At 58.6% G+C, this 23,108-nt stretch overlaps 2 protein-coding genes across 4 annotated transcripts in view; one reads left to right on the top strand and one right to left on the bottom strand.

The window, feature by feature from the left end:
* The window catches only part of UBE2O (ubiquitin conjugating enzyme E2 O), a 47,643-nt gene extending 37,155 nt beyond the window's left edge, over nt 1-10,488 (top strand). The window contains exons 6-18 of one of the 2 annotated variants that reach the window (XM_033089732.1): nt 508-651; nt 1,101-1,210; nt 1,340-1,490; nt 1,753-2,225; nt 2,606-2,760; nt 3,017-3,129; nt 3,209-3,337; nt 4,109-4,198; nt 5,080-5,776; nt 6,051-6,187; nt 7,771-7,974; nt 8,066-8,123; nt 8,248-10,488. In XM_033089732.1, the coding sequence (XP_032945623.1) occupies nt 508-651; nt 1,101-1,210; nt 1,340-1,490; nt 1,753-2,225; nt 2,606-2,760; nt 3,017-3,129; nt 3,209-3,337; nt 4,109-4,198; nt 5,080-5,776; nt 6,051-6,187; nt 7,771-7,974; nt 8,066-8,123; nt 8,248-8,918 (3,132 nt within the window). In that variant the 3' untranslated portion in view covers nt 8,919-10,488. The remainder of the gene's footprint in view (nt 1-507; nt 652-1,100; nt 1,211-1,339; nt 1,491-1,752; nt 2,226-2,605; nt 2,761-3,016; nt 3,130-3,208; nt 3,338-4,108; nt 4,199-5,079; nt 5,777-6,050; nt 6,188-7,770; nt 7,975-8,065; nt 8,124-8,247) is intronic. The other variant, XM_033089734.1, reaches the window with a different exon arrangement.
* An 830-nt stretch (nt 10,489-11,318) lies between these two features.
* On the bottom strand, nt 11,319-16,001 carry SPHK1 (sphingosine kinase 1). Of its 2 annotated transcripts, XM_033089624.1 has the most exons (6): nt 15,870-16,001; nt 13,560-13,748; nt 13,076-13,228; nt 12,905-12,999; nt 12,710-12,825; nt 11,319-12,419 (listed from the first exon to the last, which is right to left on the bottom strand). In XM_033089624.1, exons 1-6 carry the CDS (start codon nt 15,877-15,879, stop codon nt 11,606-11,608), a joined length of 1,377 nt encoding a protein of 458 aa, XP_032945515.1. In that variant the 5' UTR covers nt 15,880-16,001; the 3' UTR covers nt 11,319-11,605. The 2 variants fall into 2 exon arrangements, with proteins under 2 accessions (XP_032945515.1, XP_032945514.1); XM_033089623.1 differs by lacking the exon at nt 15,870-16,001 and having other exon boundaries at nt 13,560-15,195.
* Nucleotides 16,002-23,108: the final 7,107 nt, after the last annotated feature.

The following is a 23,108-nucleotide window of genomic DNA, read 5'->3' as shown; positions in this document are numbered from 1 at the left end:
AGATCTGATAGTGCATGTGGGCAGAAAATACCAGAACTTCCCTTTGCATTTTGTTAACTTTTATCTCATCCTGTAAAATCTCCATTTTCTGGTGAGTGGATGCAGTGTTTTAGCACAGTGTGACACTTGAGAACAGTAGCATATGACACAATTTGTAAATGAGTATACTGGAGTATGCACAGGATCAAACAGCTTTGGGGACCACTGCCCTCTAGAGCTTTAATCCTCAAAGTGTCATAGACAGCATGGGCATGGCCTGAGAGCTTCTTAAAAACAGAATGAGTCAAATCTGCATTTTAATAAGATCTCCAGGTGATTCATATGCACCTTCGGTTTGACGGGTACTGCTCTGGAGCCTTAGGGTTTGTTTTAGGGAGTGTGGAGGTCTTTGGAGGAGGGGGGCTCTGGCGTTGGGAGAAGAGGGGGTATGGCAGGGGGAGCACGGAGAGCACCGTCCGCTGAGGAGGCCTGATCACAAGGACTTTCCCTTGGTCCCACATCCCGCAGGGTCTCTTCTTTGACGATTCTTACGGCTTCTACCCGGGCCAGGTGCTCATTGGCCCTGCCAAGATCTTCTCCAGTGTCCAGTGGCTGTCGGGAGTCAAGCCAGTGCTCAGCACCAAGAGCAAGTTCCGGGTGGTGGTGGAAGAGGTAGGGCCTGGGGGCTGGGGCGGCCACCTCCACACCTGGATCAGTGGCTGCCCGCCCTTCTTTGCCTGCTCTCAGGGCTCAGCCCCGCTCTTTGGCCTCTGGACCCTGTCGGTCTGACAGGGCTTTGGCGATAAAGGGAACCCAGGCTGTGGTCACGGGGTGACCAGGAGACAGCTGTTCCCTAGCTTGACTGCCCAGGCCGAGCGTGGTGGGAGAGTGGGAAGTGGCAGGTCCCCTGGGCCCTGACTGGTGGGGAGGAGGTGACTGGGACCCCTAGGGTGGGGCTCCAGTTACAGGTGGGGCCTTCTCTGGGCGTGTTCGTACTTGGTACAACACTATGAAGACCCACTTCCTGTCCTAGAGGCCAGCTGGGCTCTGGGCAGTCGCTTAAAGAGGGAGCTGTCCAGACCTGCTGACTGCAGCCTGTCCCACCCACCCACCATCCCCAGGTGCAGGTTGTGGAACTGAAAGTCACATGGATCACCAAGAGCTTCTGTCCAGGGGGCACGGACAGCGTCAGTCCCCCACCTTCTGTCATCACCCAGGAAAACCTAGGCAGGTGAGCGGCTCCAGCATGCCACCCACTCCATCAACCCCAGGGGCACGCCTGAACAAGTCTCTGGGCCACAGTCACAGATCGGGGGCCGGGAACTGCTGGTCCAGCCCCTGCTTCTCCTCCACGTCCCAGGGTGAAGCGTCTCGGATGCTTTGACCATGCTCAGCGGCAGCTGGGGGAGCGCTGTCTGTTTGTCTTCCCGGCCAAGGTAGAGCTGGCCAAGATTGCCTGTGAATGTCCAGAAAAACACTGCGCCCAGGGGGAGGGCTCTATGGCCAAGAAGGTATGTCCTCGGGCTTGGGGCTGGTGGGCATTTGAGGAACTGGCCTTGAGCCATTTCCGCAGCCAGGAAAGACGGTCTGTGCTTCAGGCCTGGGGGGCAGCCCTGATGACCCTTGCAGGCCACTTAGGTGTGTATAGCTGTCACCCCCAGCCCCCAGATCCAGCTGCCTGGGGTCAGGCCTGCCTGGGTTTCCCACATGCGCAGGGCGGGCCGTGTCAGCCCCGCTCACCGCAGCTCCCTTCTCCCTGCCCTGCTGCCGCAGGTGAAGCGCCTGTTGAAGAAGCAGGTTGTACGGATCATGTCCTGCTCCCCGGACACACAATGCTCCAGGCACCACTCCATGGAGGACCCAGGCAGGAAAGGGGGGGCCAAAGCCAAGAGCGAAACGGGGTCCGCCAGCCCCGAGGAGACGCCCGACGGGTCCGCCAGCCCGGTGGAGATGCAGGACGAGGGCCCAGAGGAGGAGCGGGAGGCCGGCGAGCAGCTGCCCCCCTTCCTGCTGAAGGAGGGTGGGGATGACCGGCTGCAGTCAGCTGAGCAGGACGCGGACGACGAGGCCGCGGACGACACGGACGATACCAGCTCGGTCACGTCCTCCGCCAGCTCCACCACTTCCTCCCAGAGCGGCAGCGGCACGAGTCGCAAAAAGAGCATCCCTTTGTCTATCAAGAACTTAAAGCGGAAACACAAGAGGAAGAAGAATAAAATCACTCGGGACTTCAAGCCGGGGGACAGGTACACCCAGGGCGCCCTCCCTGCGGCTGAGGGTGCAGCCGGAGGCCATCCCCGTGGCACCTGCACCCACCGTCTGCAAGCCCCGTCACGCTGGGGGACACAGCTGAGGCAACATAAGTGCCTGGGGGGGGCGGGGTGGGGGGTGGGGGGGGGCGGGGTGGGGGGGGGGCGGTGGCGTGGGCCCGAGTGTGGCCTCCGGGAGTGCGTTCACTTGTGCTCCCCCAAATGGGGCGGTGCTCAGAGGTGACCGCTGGCATGCGTGGGACCTGTTTTTCTCCCTTCTTGCCTGGGACTCAGAGTTTCAGGTCAGCGAGCCCTGGGGGGAGGGGTAGCAGGCACTTTCCTGGTGCGTGGCCTGGCTCACGGGTCCTGCCCCGCAGGGTGGCTGTGGAGGTGGTGACCACGATGACGTCGGCAGATGTGATGTGGCAGGACGGCTCCGTGCAGTGCAACATCCGCTCCAATGACCTCTTCCCCGTCCACCACCTGGACAACAACGAGTTCTGCCCCGGAGACTTCGTGGTGGACAAGCGAGGTAGTGCGGCTCCGGGCCATCCTGCCGAGGGCCGGGCGGGCTCGGGCCAGTGGCGGCGGCCACAGGCTCAGCGGGAGACGCCCCTTCGGAGGGGGCTTGCTCTTTGGAGGACCAGGGGGTGTTTTCTGTCCTCCGCAGACCTGGCCAGGGAACAAGTGGGTTCTGTGCCCTGCTGGGGTTGACATGTAGTGGGTGGGCGGCCGGTGGCAGCAGCAGGGCTCCTGAGCTAGTGGTGTGTCCTCTTCTGGTTCCCTAGCCCAGAGCTGTCCGGACCCCGCCGTCTACGGCGTGGTGCAGTCTGGGGACCACGTGGGCCGCACCTGCGTAGTGAAGTGGTTCAAGCTGCGGCCAAGTGGGGATGACGTGGAGGTGAGTGTGTGCGGCCCTGCCTCCTTCTTCAGGGTGGGTTCTGGTGGGCTAGTTCGTAACAAGCCGTCTTGTGCCCCAGCTGATTGGAGAGGAGGAAGACGTGAGTGTTTACGACATTGCCGACCACCCCGACTTCCGGTTCCGCACGACCGATATCGTCATCCGCATCGGCAATACCGAGGACGGGGCTCCTCCCAAGGAGGACGAGGTGAGTGCCCCACCATGTTCAGGTGTTTCTAGCTGCCCCTCCCTGCAGCAGCTGCAGCGCCTGGTGGTGCCACCAGATGGCTCCAGGAGACAAGACCTGCGAGTCCTCTAAGCTCCAGGCTGCCTGCCCCCGGCGCCTTCCCAGCAGAGCAGCTGCCCACAGCAGAGGTGCCCCTCTGCCTGACCACCTAGAAGGACTCTCCTGCCTGCCTGCCTGCCTGCCGGGACCAGACTGCACTCACGCAGCTGCTCCCTGAGCTGCGCTGGTTCTGGGTATTAGGGAAGCTGTGCTCCTTGTCCTAAGTGCCGAGAGCGTGAAGTTGAGTGCTGCGGGCGCACAGGAGAGGCTGGGGGAGGTGGCATCTGAGCAGGGCCTTGGAGAAAAGGCGGGAATCTTGGTTGGGGTCAGGCAGATTCAAGGAGAGGACTAGTAGGAACAGAAATCCAGAGGCTGGAACCCCGTCCTGGGAATGCCTGGAAGCCCAGAGCGACCAGAATGCTTTGAGAGGAAGGGAGTTACTGGGGCTTGTGTACTCGGCTGCCAGGTGAAGCAGCTCGGGGGGAGCTTAGTGGACCGGGCACGTTGGACGTGTTTGAACAAGAGGGTCCCACACTTGAGTCTGTCATTGTGGCCTCTGGCTGGTGCCCACATCTCTCCTATTTTCATGGCCTCACCCTTGCTACCCACGGCTGGAGCGCCCTTTCAGATATGCTCTGGCCCTCGCCCCTCCTGGAGGACTGCACCCTTGATCCTGTCCTGTTTGCCCTGCAGCCATCAGTCGGCCAGGTGGCCCGCGTGGACGTCAGCAGCAAGGTGGAGGTGGTGTGGGCTGACAACTCAAAGACCATCATCCTGCCCCAGGTAAGGCCCTGCCAAGCCCCAAACCACTTGGCTCGCAACTGTGGTGGCTGGGCCAGTAGCCATGGTCTGTCTCCTGTCCCCGCTCAAGGAACAGGAAGACAGGTTCTCAGATCTTCCTGGCAAAGGGAGTCTTCTTTTGGGTAATAAGGTTTCAGGGAAAGCTTGAGAGGAAGGGCGGCATTTCACACTAAGGCCCGCAGTCTCCCCAGATTGCCAGGTGTGTACAACTTTTCACAAACCTCCCGGATTTGCCTGGATCCCCGCCTCACTATGCTCATAAAGCACAGGTTACTTCACGTAGATGACAGAGCCACTGACATTTCTGGGGAAACTTCCACAGATCAGGAAGCAAAAGGAGAAGATCTGGCCCCAGCACCTGCTGGTGGGTTCTGAGCTGCAGGGCTGTTCTCAGTACCATTTCTTTGCCCCCTTGTCTGAGGCATCTTCACATCCCAGCTCCCCTTCCTGGCGCCACCATGGCGTTGGGGAAGGAAATGGCTCACCTCTCCTCCAGGGATGGGAGCAGCATGTGACACAGGCCAGCTCTCCCACACCTTCCCCTCCTCTGGCAAGTTCCCAGCTCCCAGTACAGCCCCACAGAGGCCTCTGGGAGTGGGTCTGGATTTGCCCCCAACGTCAAGTGCTGACTGAGTGCACACAGTGGCAAGAGAGGCCTGTTGGCTGGTGCTTCTGGTCTTGCTGTAGGGTTGGAGCAGGTGAAGGCACCTCCCGGAGACACAGGTACCGCCTAGAGCAGAGAAACCGCAGAGTCCAGAGCAGGAGGGGGAAGGCTGGGGCCGGCTGCCAGGCCTCGGCGTGCTGGTCCCTGTGAGCTCCGGGGTCGGGTCCCTTCTGAGCGGCCTGTGCGTGTCTGCCTGCAGCACTTGTACAACATCGAGTCTGAGATTGAGGAGTCAGACTACGACTCGGTGGAAGGCAGCACCAGTGGGGCGTCCTCGGACGAGTGGGAGGACGACAGTGACAGCTGGGAGACGGACAATGGGCTGGTGGAGGACGAGCACCCCAAGGTGGAGGAGCCCCCCATCCCAGCCGCTGAGCAGCCAGCGGCCCCCGAGGAGGACAAGGGGCTGGTGATCAGCGAAGAAGCAGCCACAGCCGCTATTCAGGGGGCTGTGGCCATGGCCGCCCCCGTGGCGGGGCTCATGGAGAAGGCTGGCAAGGATGGGCCCCCGAAGAGCTTCCGGGAGTTGAAAGAGGCCATCAAGATCCTAGAGAGCCTCAAGAACATGACCGTGGAGCAGCTGCTGACGGGCTCCCCCACCTCCCCCACGGTGGAGCCTGAGAAACCAACTCGGGAGAAGAAGTTTCTGGATGACATCAAGAAGCTGCAGGAAAACCTCAAGAAGACCCTGGACAACGTGGCCATCGCAGAGGAGGAGAAGATGGAAGCCATGCCAGACACAGAGCGCAGGGAGGACAAAGCCGAGGCACAGTCACCTGTGAAGGCCGAGTGGCCCAGCGAGACCCCGGTGCTCTGCCAGCAATGTGGCGGCAAGCCCGGCGTCACCTTCACCAGCGCCAAGGGCGAGGTCTTCTCGGTGCTGGAGTTTGCGCCCTGTGAGTCACCCCTTCCATGTTTACAGCGCTGGGGGGCAGGTGGCTAGCCCCTCCCAGCCCCGCTGCCGCTCCGGGGTCGGCGTGGGGGACAGCACCTTGCCCTGATGTGGTTACCAGTCCTGGTGCCAGGAGAGGTGGGGGATGCATGCGGGCTTATTCGCCCATCTGGGGAGCGTACCCCGCAGCTGCCCCTCCGGGCCAAGCTGCCCCTAGGCAGCAGCTGCCTTTCCAGGGCCTCGCCCCTGGGGAGTCACCATTCTCTCTGCCCCTCTAGCGAATCACTCTTTTAAGAAAATTGAGTTCCAGCCTGCAGAAGCCAAGAAGTTCTTCAGCACGGTGCGGAAGGAGATGGCGCTGCTGGCTACCTCGCTACCCGATGGCATCATGGTCAAGACTTTTGAGGATAGAATGGCAAGTAGCCTGGCATGGGCTTGGTGTGGGCAGGTGCGGGTGTGGGCCCTGACCTTCAGGTCTGAGTGGCACCTAGAGCCGCCCAACCCCGTACAGGGCAAGAAACAGGCTCAGTCAGGTGAGGGCAAGGGTCGCACATGGGTCTTTCCTTTCCTCCCTGTTTTAAAGTTAGTTTTAAATGTTTAACTATTACCTGAGTTGAGTCTTCTTTTTGAAAAATTAGAACATAGAAAAAGCTGAAGTTGCCTTCGATCAATCCCCACTCCTCCCCCAGCAGTCATGACGTCAGGAGTTTGGTGGGTTCTCCTCGCAGACAGCCTGTTTTTATATTCTCACATTCTCATGCGTCACTGTAACCCTCTTTTATATTATTTGTTTTACATAAATTGCGTCATTGTACACATCACCTGTAATTTGCTTTTTTTTCACTCAGCAGGGTAAATTTTGAGACCTACCCATGTGGATTCATGTTGATCTAGTTCCTTCCTTTTCAGCTGCAGAATAGCACCCTCACACGGCCACGTCACACTCCATTTCCACTCCTGTCTTCGTGGCCTGGGCCTAGGGTTTGAGTCATGCTGAGTTGGCGCTTCCTTGTTTGTACCAGCAATGGGCAAACCCATTCCATCTGCCACTTTATTTATTCAGTGAACCTTTACTGAGCCCCTGCTGTGTGCCAGGCACCATGCAAGACCCTGGATTTGAGTCTGGCCCAGCCCTGGAGGAGGGGGCCACAGGAGGAACTACAAATGGGGGTGGGGGAGCTGTGCAGATGGGCCCACAGTGGCCAGGAGCCACAGGGCAGGGCCGGCAACGTGTACAGAGCTGCTGCTGCTCGAGGTCCTTCATGATACTTTTGGTTTTTCTTGGGTTTTGGTAAAATTCCTTTTGAAAATTCCAACCTGTCTCAGCTCTGCTGTGGGACGAAGGGAATAGTATATTTTGTTCTGTTTTTTTCAAGTGGTGTGGGAACCTGACCCCACATGGTGGCCCCAGGGAGGACGTACATGAGAGGGTTCCATCATTCCATTCGGTGCTGTCGCCGTCTTCCCAGCTTGTCACTCACCCCCAGGCACACGGCCCTGGAAGTTGATACCACCCCCCCACCCGACGCACACCGATTTCGGGTGTCTGTGGAGAGTCTCCCTAATGACTTAACGACCTAGGTTTCTTTGGCGGTGCCCCAACATTTTCCCCTGGAGTTCAAATCTTCTTGTTCCTCTAGTTCCCTAAAAGCCAGTGCAGCTTTGTCACCCTGGAATGTTCTTTCGTCTTCTGATCGGTTGTAATTGTTGCTTGCCTTGCTGGGTGGCATCAGGGCAGGAATACAACTTAAAAGGTGATGATTTATGAGGAAGAAGCCTGGTAGGATAAAAACCAGTTTGGAAAATCCCTTTTATGCCAGGAGTCAAAAGATGCCGCATGGGTCTGTACAGAGAGGTTTGCATTTAGCTTCTCTGGCACTGGCCCGGTGTCTGCAGCCCCGGCGTGCCGCTCCTCCTCCCGCGGCGCCCTGGAGAAGCACAAACCTGGCCGCCGCGTGTGGGCGCCCTGCCAACCCCTGCCTTCCCTCCCTCTCCCAGGACCTCTTCTCGGCCCTGATCAAGGGCCCCACTCGCACCCCGTATGAGGACGGCCTCTACCTGTTTGACATCCAGCTCCCTAACATCTACCCAGCCGTGCCCCCCCACTTCTGCTACCTCTCCCAGTGCAGTGGCCGCCTGAACCCCAACCTGTATGACAATGGGAAGGTGTGCGTCAGCCTCCTGGGCACCTGGATTGGCAAGGTGAGTCCTGTGACAGCTCCCAGTCAGGATGGGGAGAGCCTGTCTGGGGCGGGTGTCAGGACAGAGTTGAGGTGCCACGTGTTTGTTTCAGGGGACGGAGAGGTGGACGAGCAAATCCAGCCTTCTCCAGGTGCTCATCTCCATCCAAGGTACAGTGGGTGGGGCTGCTAGGGGACACAGCGACTCTGGCCGTTGTGTCCCCTCCGCTGCCTGTCGGTCTGGTGCCGCCCTGGGGGTTCGCGGTTAGGCCAGCCCTGATGGCTGCCCCCACAGGTCTGATCCTGGTGAACGAGCCGTACTACAACGAGGCCGGCTTCGACAGTGACCGGGGCCTGCAGGAGGGTTACGAGAACAGCCGCTGCTACAACGAGATGGCCCTCATCCGCGTGGTGCAGTCCATGGCCCAGCTGGTGCGGCGGCCGCCCGAGGTCTTCGAGCAGGAGATCCGGCAGCACTTCAGCACCGGTGGCTGGCGCCTGGTGAGGCGCATCGAGTCCTGGCTGGAGACCCACGCCCTGCTGCAGCGGGCCCCGGTGCTGCCCAACGGGGTCTTCAAGGACAGCAGCCCCACAGGGCTGCCTGCTGCGGCCGAGCTCTCGGACTGCGGCCGAGAAGACGCTGAGGACGGCGGGCCGGGCCCTGGAGAGGCCTCCCAGGGCTCGGACTCAGAGGGCGGCACGCAGTGCCTGGCCTCCGCCGGCAGACACCACACAGACCAGACTGCGGAGGCAGCGCCCGACGCCTCGGTGCCGCCCAGTGTCAAACCAAAGAAGCGGAGGAAGAGCTACCGGAGCTTCCTGCCCGAGAAGAGTGGCTACCCCGACATCGGCTTTCCCCTCTTCCCGCTTTCTAAGGGTTTCATCAAGAGCATCCGGGGCGTCCTGATGCAGTTCCAGGCCGCTCTGACAGAGGCAGGCATGCCGGAGCCCGCAGATGACAAGTAGCCGCCAGCCCTCAAGGAAGGAGGAGCTCGGTGGGAGAGGCCAGCTGCTGCCTGCTCACCCCCGCCCTTGGAACCTCCCTCATCCCGTTTCTCCTCTGTCCCCCATGCAAGCCCCCCTCTGCCCTCTTCTTCCCAAGGTGACTGATACTGATGTGCAAGAAGTTTCTTGAGATGCTGCCATTTCTATTCCGAAGCAATCTTTCAACAGGAGGGTCCCCTGTGGCAAAGCAAATCTGGACCCTATTTTCTCCTTGTCGCCCCAGGCTGAATGTCCCGGTACTTTCCCCCTTGCCGTCTCTATCTCGGGTCAGAGGTGACAGGGGCCCCTGGGGCCCAAGTGTTGTGCGGAGCCGCAGCGGGACGAATGGACGTGCCTTGCATGAAGTGTGGGTTGCTCCAGCCGTTCTCCTGGTCCCTTTCGTCCTCTTCAGTTCCATGGTAGCTCCCCCGTGTCCCAGGCCACCACCACTAGATCCCCTCCTCCCTAGCATCAACACTGTCCCTTGGGAGTTACAGCCGCTGTCACTGGCTCCGGGCTCTATTCTGGCCCATTACAGGATAGCCCTCAGGCCTGTTGAACTGGCTGTCTAAGAGAGGCTGGGACCAGGCTGGGTTCAGGGTGACACCCAGGAGGGGTGGTGGCCCTCACTCGCTAACATGAAGTGAGGACCAGGGAGGGAGCAGCTGGGAAAGCAGCAGCTGTAGGTGCCTTGCTCTTCCTGTCCCACGTGACTGCGGGTCCGAAGCTCAGGCTTCACGGGCTTGCCTGCTTGAACTGAAGCCAGTGTCTGCTCCCTGTTCCGTCTCCCAGCCCAGGACCCCAGGACCCCGGGAGGTGGGAGCAGCAGCACAGCCGAGGCCTGGGCAGGTGCTGAGGCCTCTCCCATGGACTTGCCCCTCCCACTATGAAATGCTAACGCTGGGAGGTGGTGTGTCGCTCACTGAACATGCGGAGCCGGCCCCCTCTCCGTGAGAACGAGGCCTGCTGTCAGCCCTTAGCTTACAGACTGCAGGCGCCAGCAGGAGAGGCGGCTGCACGCCCGGGTCCTCCTCCCTCGCAGAGACAGGCCCAGAGGTTTACAAGTTTTCTAAGCTTTTGATAATGTGAAGCTCGAGGTTCAGAGGATGCTGATGAGCCCATTGCAGCTATGTACTTTTGGGTGTACGTATTGTAATATTTAAGGGTGAAAACAAAGATATTAACTCTTATTAGAAAAACAAGCAAAGAAGCCAAAGCATGACGCGTCTTGTCCGCCTTAAGCTGGCTCCACACCTGTGCTGTGCCATATCCACCCAGCGGGCAGCAGCCGCGGGGCAGGACGGAGCCGGACCACAGGCCGCGCGCAGCCCCTGGAGCCCAGAGTCGGTACCTTGTTTGATTAACATCCAGTGACGTGGGGCTGTGCTTCCCAGTGCGTTGTTCATGTGGAGATGTGAATGCCCACTGCTTAAGATACCTGTATAAAGTGCTGTGTGATTAAACTTTTTTTTTTACTTGCATTTTTTTGTTTGGCTCATTACAATGTACAACAAAGACAAGGTGGCACCATTAAACCTGCCTCTGCCATTCATCTGGGCTCTGTCGCCTTTCTTCCCCACTGGGGCACCTCACACACCCCTCCCCAGGGGAGGAAACACCCCCGTTGCCAGGGAAGGCTGTGTATGCAGCACCTCGCCCTGCGCCTCCATGCCTTCGTTGTTTCCAGTCACGAGACTCCCACGGGCCCAGAAGTTTGCTGGCTCAGGGCTCCTGCCTTTGGGCAGAGCTGTGTTTGTACTTCAAGAGCCGGTTTTTAGCAACGTCGGCCACCTTCCAGATGCTGGGGGAGCTGACATCGAAGCACCTGGCCTGGGCTTCGAGCCAAAATGGTTGCCCAGTCTAGGAGATTGGCCTCTGCCCTCCCTGCTGCTTCCTTTTAACTCCTGCACAACACTCCTCACCAGGACGGGGTGGGGTAGGGCAGAGGCGGCCAGGGGAGGCTGGCATAGCCCTGGATTCATTCCTCAGTGGAGAGATGACAGACTCTAAAACTGAAACAGCTGCTTGCCATGTTTGCTCCTTCCCTATTTCCTCAGTGCCCCTTTGCCCTGAGACAAGCTGGCTGTGGGACCCTAGGTAAGACACACTCGCTCTGAGCCTGGCTTCCCATGTGTGAGGTGAGGCAGTTGGTTGAAATCCCTGGCTTCTTCCAGGCCAAAGAGGGTAGTATCTTTGGGGCAGGGCCCTACCCCTTGCAAAAGAAGCCTAGACCAAAGCGACTGTGCCCAGCACCAAAACGACTATGCCCAGCACCAAACGGTGCCCAATCTAAAAGGCACTCAGGTACCGTTAACGTACAATAGTAGAGCACTGGCAGGAGTGAGACCACACTACCCAACCGCTAGAATAAGACCAGTAGGCTGGGAATGTCACTTTATTTGGACTTCATTCATGGATTGGGGCTTCCAGAACAAAGGCGTGGCTTCCACAGACGGTGGGGCCCCACCAGCTGGGCTCCTGGCCCAGGGCTCCATTCTCTGCCTTTGGTGGGCGGAGCCTGTCCTTCCAAAGCACAGTCTCTACCCACCCTTCTCCAGGAGTCCTCCCCACATGAGCTGGGAGGGGCCCTCCAGTCCTGAGGGAAGGAGTGAGGGTCCTGGGCTCAGACTGAGTAGATAGACTAAGGCACAGCAAGGCCCACAGAGTGGTCACAAGTGCTCTTCTGGAAGTGGCATCTGCTGAGGCTTCTGGCTCGGCAGGGGCTGTGGCTCCGGAGACGGTGATGACTCCACGTGGCCACCAACCATCCAGAAGTAGTTTGGGTGCACCTGACCCTGCACAGTTTCGCTGGCCATCAGCTCCCCGTCCACAGCAAACATACCCTTCCCATCCCTGGGCTCCAGGCGGAAGGCCACCACGGGCACATATACCAAGTAGGGACAGTTGCACTCCATGTGCCTGCCCTTCTCCATAGCCAGGAAGAGGCGCAGCAGCATGGCCCGAGACACGCCTGCGCGCACGTAGAACAGGTGCATAGCGCCGGCCTCTCTGTGGCCCATGGGCGCCGCAAACATCTCGCTGCCCAGGTGTGAGTGTAGCAGTGCCAGCACCAGCACAAAGTCCTGCTCCGGCACCACAGTCCAGTGAGAAGGCACCGGCTCCTCCAGGGGCACCAGGTGGGTGTCCACAGGGCCTTGCAGGTCCTGCCGGTCCAGAGCCCGGGCAGTGGGCATCTTGGAGACCACCTGTCCGACGGGGAGGTAGGCCAGCCGGCCCTGGTAGGTGCGCAGGGCCGCCAGGCGCAGGATGGTGCCCAGAGTGAACCGCATCTCCCCCAGGCGCCGGAACTTCTCACTCTCGATATCCACGTCAGCAATGAAGCCCCAGGCCAGGCTGAGCACAGAGAAGACCCGCAGCCCCGAGGCCATCTGCAGTGACAGCAGGTTCATGGGAGCCAGCCGCCGGCCGCACAGCAGCCGCGTGCAATTGGTCAGGAGGTCTTCATTCGTCACCTGCTCGTAGCTGCAGGGGAAAAAGCCCTCATGCATCCTCCCCTTCCTCCTCCTGGGGAGTGGGGACAGCCAAGGGGACACTAGGCTCCTAAGGAGTTGGCAGGAACCAACGATGGAGCAGGTAGAGGCAGCCAACTGGCATCACCAGGAGAGGGCCCCAGAACTAAGGGTGGAAGCTCCAGAAAAGGAATGGAAGTCCCTTCTTTTGGAGGGAACTTCCAAATGGGAATTTATAAAAGAACTTGACAGTGGGGCGTCACTAAGGGAAAACTGAGGCCTACTCTGGCCCTGAGCTCTCACCCGGCATAATGGTTCAAAGAAGCTGCCAGTGCATTGCCAGAGCCAGCTGGAAGGCTACACAGAGGCTTTCGGATGGCGGTCTCCCAATCAGGCCGCTCCATGAGCCCATTCACCACCTGTTGGAGCAAGGAGGCTCAGCCGGGGAACAGCCCGCCCCGACCACCCACACTCAGCTTCCAGGTGCAGGCCTCTCACCTCATGCATCACCCCATCTCCAGACATGACCACCAGTGCATCCCAGCGGCCCAGCTCCTCGGCCTGCACCAGCTCCCGGGCGTGGTTCCGCCGCTCTGTGGGGGACACAGAGGATTATGGGGTGGGGGCGGGTTATGGATGCTCCCCGCACCCCACTGGGGAGGCACTCACCAGTGAGCATGAGTGTGAAGGAGACATCGGCCTGGGCCAGGAGGGGCTGTACATAGCTTCGGAAGAGTTTCAGGGCCTTGCCCTTGCCCCCGCGCGGGTTGAGCAGCACCAGTACTCGGCAGGGCCGTGGGAGCAGGCTCTGGAGGCCACCGGCTGCAAAAACAAACCCGAAAAGGCCATGTCCCCAACAGGCCACTAGGAGGCTGAGAGTTACAACAGGGGTACTGGGTGGAAACGTGGTTCCTGAAATGTCCGGGTAATTGATGCAACAGACACAGGCCAGCAGCCCCCGCCTCCAGCAGGGAGCTCCAGGGGGAGCAGGGCGTCCCTGACAACCCTGTCCTTGGCTTTGGCCTGGCCAGCTTCTGGCCTGGTCCAGGGCAGTGTTTCTCTGAAGTGTCCCCAGCTCCTCTCTTTTGTCCAGCTGACTGTGGCGAGGGAGAGAAGGGATTCCCCATAGCCCTTCCCGGCAGGACCCACAAACCTGGATCCATAAGTTCGACCCCGAGGGTCCCCAGCTCTGTCGGGGCGCTGCCCTCGGCGGTGGCTCCTGCCTTCAGCTCCTTATCGGTGCTACCCAGGCAGGCGTCGCGGTGCCGACTGTGGGGCTCGCCCTCCCTGCCCGGATCTTGGGCTTTGGGGGCATCCGCGTCATTCCCTTCAGCTGCCGGATCTGAGGGAGTGGAGACAGCGCTGGCGGAATCCGGGGCAGCCCCCTGAGGTGAGGGACGCCCAGCCATATCCACGGACCACGCGCCAGGAGCAGCGCGCTCCGGCATCGCCGGAAGCCCCGCGGGCTGGGGACCTAGTTTTTCCAGAGGTCCAGAGAGACCGGGTCCGGTGCCGCCAAGGGCGCTCCTGTCCTGGAATTGAATCCCCACCCTCAGAAACGAAGGGTCTCTTCCTCCAGGCTTTCCTCGCTGGGGCCTCGGGTTCCAGCCCGATGGATGAGTCAGAATCCTGTGGCACCCTCCGTCGGACCAGCCCCGCACCCCCCCGGGAGCTGCCACAGGGAAGGCAATCTAGTTGAGTAAAAATCCCAAAACTTGAGCGGACATCGCAGGGCACGAAGTTCTGGACAAGCGATCCCTACATCGAGCCAGCCCAGTCGCCGGTTCCCCTACTACCAACTCCAGAGCCCCCGGGATAGCCACGCGCGCCTCCAATGGCCCGGCTCTGCCGGGATGAGCGCCGCGCTCGTGGGAGCAGCGCCAGGGTCGCGAGAGGGTTGAGCCCGAGTCCGGCCGCCAGCCGCTGCCTCCTTTAGCCGAGCGCCAAGTGGGCGCGGAGGCTACGAGATGCGTGGCCCAGTTCTCCGGACTGCCCAGGAGCCACGAGCCTCAAGGGGGCAGGGCGGGCGGCCGGCCCCACCCAGTCGGTCCGGTTTGCTGTGGAGGCGCCACCTCCGTTTCCTACAGTGGCCTATGGCGGAACGCAGCTCGTCCTGGGCTCAGCCCGGTGTCTAAGCGATAACTGGGGCGCAGGACAAACGCCGACTCCACCGCTTCGCTACCTCGGTCCTTAAACTTTTCGCTCAACTTGGCCGCCCTTCGCCGCCGTGCGCGGAGGGCGCTGAGCCTCTGCTCCGGGTCTGGCCACGCCCCGCGCTCCGCGCGCCCGCGAGGGTGGAACGGGCGCCAGGCGTGGCCCGGGCCCGCCCGGCCCCAGTCTCACCGCGCAACCTCTGGCACGGTCTGCGCCCGCGACTCGGCCACGCGCAGGCCCTTGACTGGGTCCCGGGGCGCGACCACGCGCTCCCGACGCTCGGAGTAGGCGACCGGCGAGAAGGTGGCGCCGGAGCCCAGGCTGGGGAGAAGCGGAGGAAGCTGGCGAGGCGCGGAGCCCCGGGTACGGCCACGAGCCATGCACGGTGAACGCAGCGTCCCGGGCGCGTGAAGATGAACGCGCAGCGCAGGGCCCGCACGAACTCACCCCGGCGCCCAAAGTCTGAGCGGTCCGGGACGGGGTGTCGGGCGCGCGCGGCTCCGTGCTCCCGGCACGTTCATAGCTGCCCCTGGACGCCGTGACCTCCCGCACCCGGGTCTTCCCGAAGAACTGCTCGCGCTGCCGCTGCGGGCATGCAGCACCCCCTTCACGCGCCGTCCTCCAGCCCATCCGGAATTCGAAGCCCAGACCCCCGCATCTGCTGGGGCGTCTCTCCTGCCACCCCCGTTCTCCACCAGAAGGTTATTTTTAGCCTTCTGACTCCGCAGCAGTCACCGAGCCCGACGCAGCAGAGCGTGTCTTCCCCAGGAGAGCAGGAGACCGGCCAGGGGCTGCTGTCCGGAAGAGGGGGCATTTTCAAGAACCTCAAAAGTTGGGTCCGTTCCCCAGAGGACACCATCGAGGCTCATGTGGGTCCGCGAAGCCGCCCCTTCAGCGGGCGATCAGGCCCACGCCCCTCACCCACCCGACAGGAGCCTGGCGGTGTAAACAAGCCTGGGGGTACCCATCGGGATTGGAGAGCCAAGGATGGGGGCGTGTCCCCCGCCGAGCCCACTGGCTCTACCAAAGGATGCAGAAGTGCCCTGAGTTTTCACTTCAACAGGGACGCGTGTGTCAGTGTGTGTGATATACATATCACGGGCGATGTCCGCAGCCAACGAGAGCTAAATCCCTGGGGGGCTGTGTGCGGAGACCCGAAGGAGGAAGTTGCCCAGGCCGGCTTGGTGACCTGACACCAGGTAGGGCCAGTTAGAAAAAAACAAACCCCTGTAGGGGATTGAGATGGTCCAGGCCCAAAACTGCAGAGAGCTCACGCGCCCCCACCTTCCCGCACCTGACCCCCACACACCTCTCCTCATCGCCCCTTGAAGTCGAGAAGAGGCGGGTCCGTGCGGCGCCCGTGACTCGGGCACGTCTCTGCGGCCTGGTTTCCCAACACCTGCGGGGCGGGGCCCGAGGGTCCCAGGGTAGGGGGAGGCGCAGGCTGGGATGCGCGGGTCCCAGGGCTGGCAGCTTCGCGCGCGTCGCAGCGGTGCGCGCCTCCGCCCAGCGCGGCCCCGGGACAGCCGGGACTGGGTCCTGAGCGTCCCGTGCGCATTCCGGGAAGGTGACTCAGCGACGCGCTCACGGATGGAGAAACTCCGCGAAACTAAGAACCAGGGGAGGGAGCTGGGGCGTCATCACCCTCTAGGAGCCCCGCGGCGCGCGTCCGCCCAGGTTTGGTTTAGAATTTCCGGGCCCCCCACCCCTAAGAATTAGCTCCGGGAGGGTAGGGCATCGCTGCAGCCTCAGTGCCGCGATCAAGTGACGCGGAGTCGGGAGCAGCGGCGGGAGGAGGGGGCTGGCTCCGCGCCCCAGCCAGGGGCCAGATCCCGCCATCTTCTCAGAGACCTCCGCTCCAGCAGGGGTCAGAATCTGGGCTTTGGCGCCTAGAGGACGCGGCGGGACGCGGGGTGGTGCTCCCTGAGATCTCAACCTTGGAGAGAGGTGGCTGCGAAGACCGCTGGGACATCCTCCCCCTTCTCCCCTGCTCGGGAGGGCACTTCCATTAGCCTGAAAAGACGCCGCCTTAAACCTTGGAGTCTGATGGGAAACTGAGGCACAGGGAAAGGAAGACCTGGCTGTGCCTGAGTCCGCGGTGAGAAAGCCCGCCTGCCACAGGGTCCCTGTCTTCCTCCCTGCACCCCAGGCTGGAGCCCTTGCAGTCGTGGGGTCGGGCGGGGGCGGGATTGACTAGAAACCCAGTGAGCCGGGGGAGGCAGGTCAGCCTTCTGGATTCTTTATCCGGCCTGGAGGGCCCAGTGGGAGGGAGATGAAGGGCAAAGCCCTCTGGCCCTGGTTCTAATCCGCACAATGGCTCCTCTGTCCTCCCTGCCTCCTCTCCCACTGCCCCCCTCACCTCTGTTCTCAGCTCTGCCCCGCTCATTCTTGTCATTTACCTTCCCCCACCCGGGCTGCCGCTCTCCAGCCCCTCTTTAAAGAACTGTCTCATCTCTGGAAACTTACCCATCAGCATCCCTGGCCCAAGAGGGAGGATTGGGCAAGAGCAAGATGCTTTTCTTCCTCTTTTGTCAATGGAGGGGGGGGGGACAGAAACTGAGAGGTGAAGGGTCTTGTCCAAGCTGCCAAACCAGTTCCCAGCAGAGCTGAGAGGCCAACTCAGGAGGCCTGACCCCCTGCCTGGGACTGATGTTTGAGTATCTGTTGGCCCTTGCTTGTCACAGAACTGCCTCCAGGACCCCAGCTGCTTAGTCTCCCCCAGAAAGAGGAAGCATCTTCAAAGCCCTCTACAGGCTTCACACACACACCCCCACCCCCCCACCTCCCCCACCCCCGTCCTGACTAAGCAACTAGCCACTGTGCCCAGCAAGGCCCACCATGGGCCTGACACCAGGTTTGATCTGACCTGATTGCCAACCCAGAGCTTGGCTTGCAGGTTATACCGGTCTCACAGGTGAAAGAGACTGCCTTTCCACCCCCCCAACCACCCCCCATTCCTCCTTGTGGGCAGCCTCCCCCGGGAGGCACACCTGAGAACCCCCTTTTTTTTCTTCTTCAGATAAAGAAAGCAGGCATTCACCAGACCTGGCCCCAGCTCTCTGGAAACTTGGAGCCAAGGCTGCCAGATGGCAAATGACTAAATGCCAGTCGGCTTTTATTAGGAGAGGATTCCTATCACCTCTCCCTTCCCTGAAGCTACCTTCCCTGGGAGGTTTCTGTTCCCAAGTGGAATTGCAGGGCCTCAAGGTCTCCCCTGACCTCCAGTCCTTTGCCTGGGAGGCTGCAAGGGCAGGGGAAGGGAGGCGTCCAGCTCTGTCAACTCTCTAAGATGCGTGCTAGCCCAGATGTGGCTTTCCATTCAGAGAGTTCCCTAGAGCTGGTGACCTTGCCAGGCTGGGGGTGGTGGGGTATGCCACATGTGGGGATCCAGGAGAGCAGGCTGGTCACACAGGATTCTTGGCTGCTTAGAGTTTCAGCTCCTCTGGGTGTGTGGTGGGGTGAGTTTAGCTCTACCCTTCGGGTAGGCTCCTTGTCTTTGTGGGTGTCCTTGCTGAGGCTGGGGACCCAAGTCTCTTGTGGGCCCGTGGGCTCTACCGCCCACACTGCCTCACCTGTGGACTGGCGGCTCCTGGCTACTGGTCAGGATAATTAGCTTCCAGAGCCCCCTCAATGTGAAAGGGCCACCACACTCCCGCATTTCAGCTGCCTGCCCAGCATCTGAAGGCATTTGTTTCCTGGGTGATTTAACAGGTATTTATGGTCTCACAGATGAAGGTGTTGGCAGGGTCGGTTCCTTCTCAGGTTGTGAGGAGAATCTGCTCCGTGCCTCTCCCCCAGCTCCTGGCATTGGCTGGCAAACCTTGGTGTTCCTTGACTTGTAAAAGCAAAGCATCGCCAAATCTCTGCCTTCATCTTCACGGGGCCTTCTCCCTGGGAAAGATTTAGCTGAGATGTGTTCTTTCAGGGTCTGCATTATCTGCATTATCGCCTGTGGGCACGATCTTTTTCAAATGCAAAGTGCTGTGGGAGGGAAAACCAATAAGTTCTCAGGGCTCTAGTGTGAATTAATGTCCCATTTTAGTCAAAAAATAGTACTAGGTGTTTTGAAAGATGGAAATAGTACGTGCGGGGGTTGTTGGAGGAAAGGGGAGTCTGGAAGCTGGACCCCCCCCCCCACCCCCAGTGTGGTCATGGTGCCATCTTTGGGAGGAGCAGTGTATTCTGTGCTGGCCCAGGTTTGCGCATTGCTCTGGCTCCCTCCACTTTGAGATCTTACCACGCACCTTGGCTTAGGGCATCTTTGACTTCCTGAGCAGATAGGTTTGCTCCACGGTCCCTGGAAGAACAAAACTGAGTTTTGTGTTGGTGTACCAGATTCCTACTGTTGCAGAAATTTATGATCTTACAGTTCTGAAAGTCAAGTTTAAAATGGATTGGCAGAGCTGTATTCCCTCGCCTGTTCTAGCTTTTGGAGGCTACCTGCATTCCTTGGCTCAGGACCCTTTCCTTCACCTCCAAAGCTGGTAGCGTAGCATCTTCAAATCTCTGTCTGATTTTTGCTTCTGTTGTCACATCGTGTCTAACTCTGACCTTCCGGCCTCCCTCTCTAGGGACCCTGTGATTCCATTGGGCCCAAACAGATAACCCAGGATAATCTCCCCATCTCAAGAGCCTCAAGTTAATCTCAGCTGCAAAGTCCCTTTTGCCATATAAGGTAACATAGTCACAGGTTCCAGGATTGTGACATGGATATCTTTGGGGGGGCGTTGTTCTCCCAACCACAGATGGGTAGAGAGATAGTCTGGGAACTATGTCCTTTCTTGACTACAGAACCTTCTTTCTAAATTCCCCACTTCCCTGGCACTACCAAGTGAACACAAACCAGGAACTTGCTGTCCCCTGAATAAGCATTTGTCGTGTGGGACCTGAAAACACTCTTGCTCAGATTGACATGTGATTCTATAAATTTCGTGGTCTTTGGCTCATCTGGCAGAGGCCCCTACAAAGAAAACTGGTTTTCATTGTTTAAAATTATCCAAGAGGGAGACATTGGCATCTTTGCTAAAGTAATTACAGGATTGCAAAGCCCCACTAGTCACCTGAGGAAGGGGTGGGGAGCAGGCCAGCCCATCCATTTTGGCCTGGCAGGATTTCCCACTCGCCTTTGCAGGAAGGGCTTACCACAGGGCACGGTCCCCTGGGGAGCAAACTGAAGTATGTGGCCCCGCTCAGATCCTGTCACGTGACCTGACAGTTAGCTGCTTCTATTTCTCTGTGGTGAGGCTGGCCCAGGCCAGCCACATGGAGCACCGTGGCTAGGAACATTCCACAGGCTCCCGCTGACATCAGCTCCAATTTCGGTGCAAAGCAGTCTCCGGCCTGGTCTCCAAACCCAACCCCACATCCTGGATCCTTGTGAGGGGAGAAAGAGTCTCTTTCTGAGGCTGCAGCCAGCCTCCTCCCCCACCCAACTGTGCTTTATTCTCACCTGCTCATTTATGCTAGTTCAGAACCCGAGCAACTGGTAAAAGTCCCCATCCAAGGGAAGACAGGCCCTAGCCACAAACGCCCTTGGGCGATTCCTAAAAGGAAAAATGGATTCAGAAAGAGGGACCTGGCAGCTCTGCCGCAGGGGAGTGGGAAAGCAGAGCTGCTTTTGTCTTTTCACACCGAAGGGATGGGTGTGTGCACCGTTTTCCGGGGGCTTTTTTTGTGCAGTGTTTTCCACTTTCACATCTCTGTAAAGCTAAGATGTGTCCTTGGGTTGTTCCCAAAGCAAACAGTGGACTGGACACAGCCGCCAGCCAGGCAGTGCATTTGCACTAATGGTCTGGGGCTGTTTGCTCCCACCAGGGTGGACGCCCCTCTGGGCCAAGGGGAGGTGAAGTCCTTCCTCACCCCAACCCCCCCAGGTACACTCTGTCTCTGGGAACGCCACTCCAGGAGCCCTACCGGCCCCTGGTGGCTGCCCGGGGATGCGTCCCGCTTGTCTTTTACCCAAATCGTGCAGCCACGCAGGCTTCTAACATAGAAGACAATTTGAGATGGAGGAGGATGGCAGGATGGAAGAGGGCCATGGCACCATACTTCGCCAAGCACCAAAAAGACCCAGAGCCTGGAGAGGGGCTTGCCTACCCCTCACGCTCATTATCCACATCCCGAAAATAGAGACCGCCTTCCCTGGAGGCTCGCCTCCTCCTGAAGGGCAAACCCTCCAATTCTTTCCAGACACAGCCCTGGTAATTTAAGTAATGATTGTACAGGATGGGCTGGACAGCTGGGGCCGAGGAAGTGAGTTGGGTCAAGGGATACTGCACCCTAATTCCACACGCGTGCCCTGGAGCCTTTGTTGGAGCAAAGGGAGTGACCCTGTTAATCCTACGAGAGAGCCCTTTCCAACAGCAGAGCTCCTCATTCTCTTAGCTCACTGCCCCAGGGCCCTGATCATGGTGACATGGCTAGCTTCTTGAGAATGAGTGAAGATGTCATTTCTCCTTCAAGGCACCAGCATTTGATCCTAGCAGCCTTCTCTGAAACTTGCATTTCAAAATGGAATGGGGAGCCAAGAGATTACCTGTCAAAGCTTCTGGACTAATTTGTTAGTGCAATTATTTTTAAAAAACAAACAAACAAAATGGAATGGGACTGGAGAGTGCCCCTGAGCAGTGAGGAGCTTTTAGGTGTTGGCTGGAGAACATTTTTTATCTCCTTCCTGCAGCTGCAGTCAGCATGCCTCTGCACACAGAAATCCTCGAGAAACGCTTGTGGTCTGGCCTCCGGCATCCCTGGCAGATGCAGTCCGGTGACCAGGGGAGGGAGCCAAATCTGGGTGCCAGGTGGCCACTGCAGCCACACACCGAACTCAGGAAGGACACAGTCCCAAACTCTACCTCCTGCTGGCTCCGCACAGCAGGCTGATGGGTCCCTGGAGGGAAGGACAGATGGCTCCCGGTGCAGTGTTAAAACAGCACATCAGTCTTCTGACTCGACATGGCCTGGAAAAATCCATAGCTTCAGAAGTTGGCATTTGCAAACAAGCGCAAAGATCCTACCATTTCAGGCTGAGTTCCACTTGCCAGGTGACAAGTTTCTGTGACTACTTGTTTCTCAGATTGAGATCTTTGAGCATGTAAGGAAGGGAGACAATAACTGCAAGATAGAACATGAATAGGATGGAGTCAGATCTGCTGCCTTCATCTCTTGGCAGGCATGTGCATTTCCGAAGGGGAAGAGGCATGTTGACTCCCATTTGCAGCCTTTAGCCAAGCGGGAGCCTCCCTGGCTGGGGAGGGGCTGAGTGGCAGCAGGAGCCATAACAAAGCCCAGGACCCCGAGGCCCGTGTGAGGTCTCAGGCACTGAAATGCTGAGGACCCTGGAGCCCGATTCTAATTTTAAACCAAGACCTGCATGTTGTGAGTACTCCACAAAAACTAGCAGGTCAACCATGAAAATCTGGTCCTAATAGACGTGGAAAACAAAGCTAGGATCACCCACCAGCCCTTGAGAAAAACGACTTAAAAAAAACGAGAGACTCAAGGTTCCTCAAAAAGTTAAACACGAGTTACCATATGGCCCAGCAATTCTACTCCTAGGAATAGACCTGAGAGAACTGAAAACATACATCCATGCAAAAACTCATATGTGAATGTTCATAGCTGCTCTATTCACAGTAACCAAAAGGTGGAAACAACCCCGAGGTCCATCAACAGATGAATGGATAAACAAAATGTGGTCTCTCCATGTCACGGAATAGTACTTGGCCGTGACAAGGGATGAAATGCTGATACATGCTCTAGAGGGGATGAACCTTGAGAATCTCATGTGAAAAGAAGCGAGACGCAAGGGCCACATAGCACATAATAGCATTGATACGAACTGCCCAAACGTAGGAACAGAAAGCAGCTTGGCGGTTGCCAGGGCCTGGGAGCGGGGGACATGTGGAGTGACTTCCTAATGGACATGGGTTTTATTTTAGGGTGAGGACAATGTTTTGGAACTAGACAGAGGTGGTGATTGCACCACACTGAATGTCCTAAGTGCCACTGAATTGTTCACTTTATATTATGGGCATTTCACAGCGATTTTTTTGTTTTGTAAATAAGGGACTTAAAGGAACCAGCATTGTCCCTTTCAAGGTCATCATTTTGTGATGCAGAAAATGTCCGTTTCTAAGGCTGCCATTGAAATTCTTATTTGGATGGTGTTCAAGAAAAAAAATTCTTCAAGACACTTCTTAAAGAATGGTAAGGCAGACTTTATTCAGAACCATCGTGATAGGTGCAGTGTTGGGGGCGGGGGCAGGGCAGAGATTAGGTTCAACTCTAAATATATGGAAAAGAGGGAATGTACAGCCACGGAGCAGGGTGGAGGTTAGTGGATGGAAAATTACTACGAGGAAACATCAGGGGTCGGGGGATTCTGGCTAAACTGACCTAGCTGGTCTTGCCGAAGGCAGGCCAGAGTGAGCCTTCATCACTGGGGATGGTGAAGGAGGAGGAACCTGAGCAGGTGGTGAAGGAGATCAGACATGGAGGATAGGGGATTCTGGCTGAACTGATTTAGCAGGATTCTAGCTAGAACTGGGCT

Source organism: Rhinolophus ferrumequinum, chromosome 21, assembly GCF_004115265.2.
Source record: "Rhinolophus ferrumequinum isolate MPI-CBG mRhiFer1 chromosome 21, mRhiFer1_v1.p, whole genome shotgun sequence".
NCBI classification, from domain to species: domain Eukaryota; kingdom Metazoa; phylum Chordata; class Mammalia; order Chiroptera; family Rhinolophidae; genus Rhinolophus; species Rhinolophus ferrumequinum.
The sequence above is the reverse complement of the archived record's forward strand: the minus strand, read 5'-3'. Positions and strand labels throughout refer to the sequence as shown.

Excerpts from the sequence above, each read along its gene's own strand:
- SPHK1 (XM_033089623.1), bottom strand. The coding sequence starts at position 13,854 with ATGCCGGAGCGCGCTGCTCCTGGCGCGTGGTCCGTGGATATGGCTGGG. Across the intron at positions 13,000-13,075 it reads CTTCACACTCATGCTCACTG|AGCGGCGGAACCACGCCCGG; the intron begins GTGAGTGCCTCC and ends TGTCCCCCACAG. Across the intron at positions 12,826-12,904 it reads GAGATGGGGTGATGCATGAG|GTGGTGAATGGGCTCATGGA; the intron begins GTGAGAGGCCTG and ends TTGCTCCAACAG.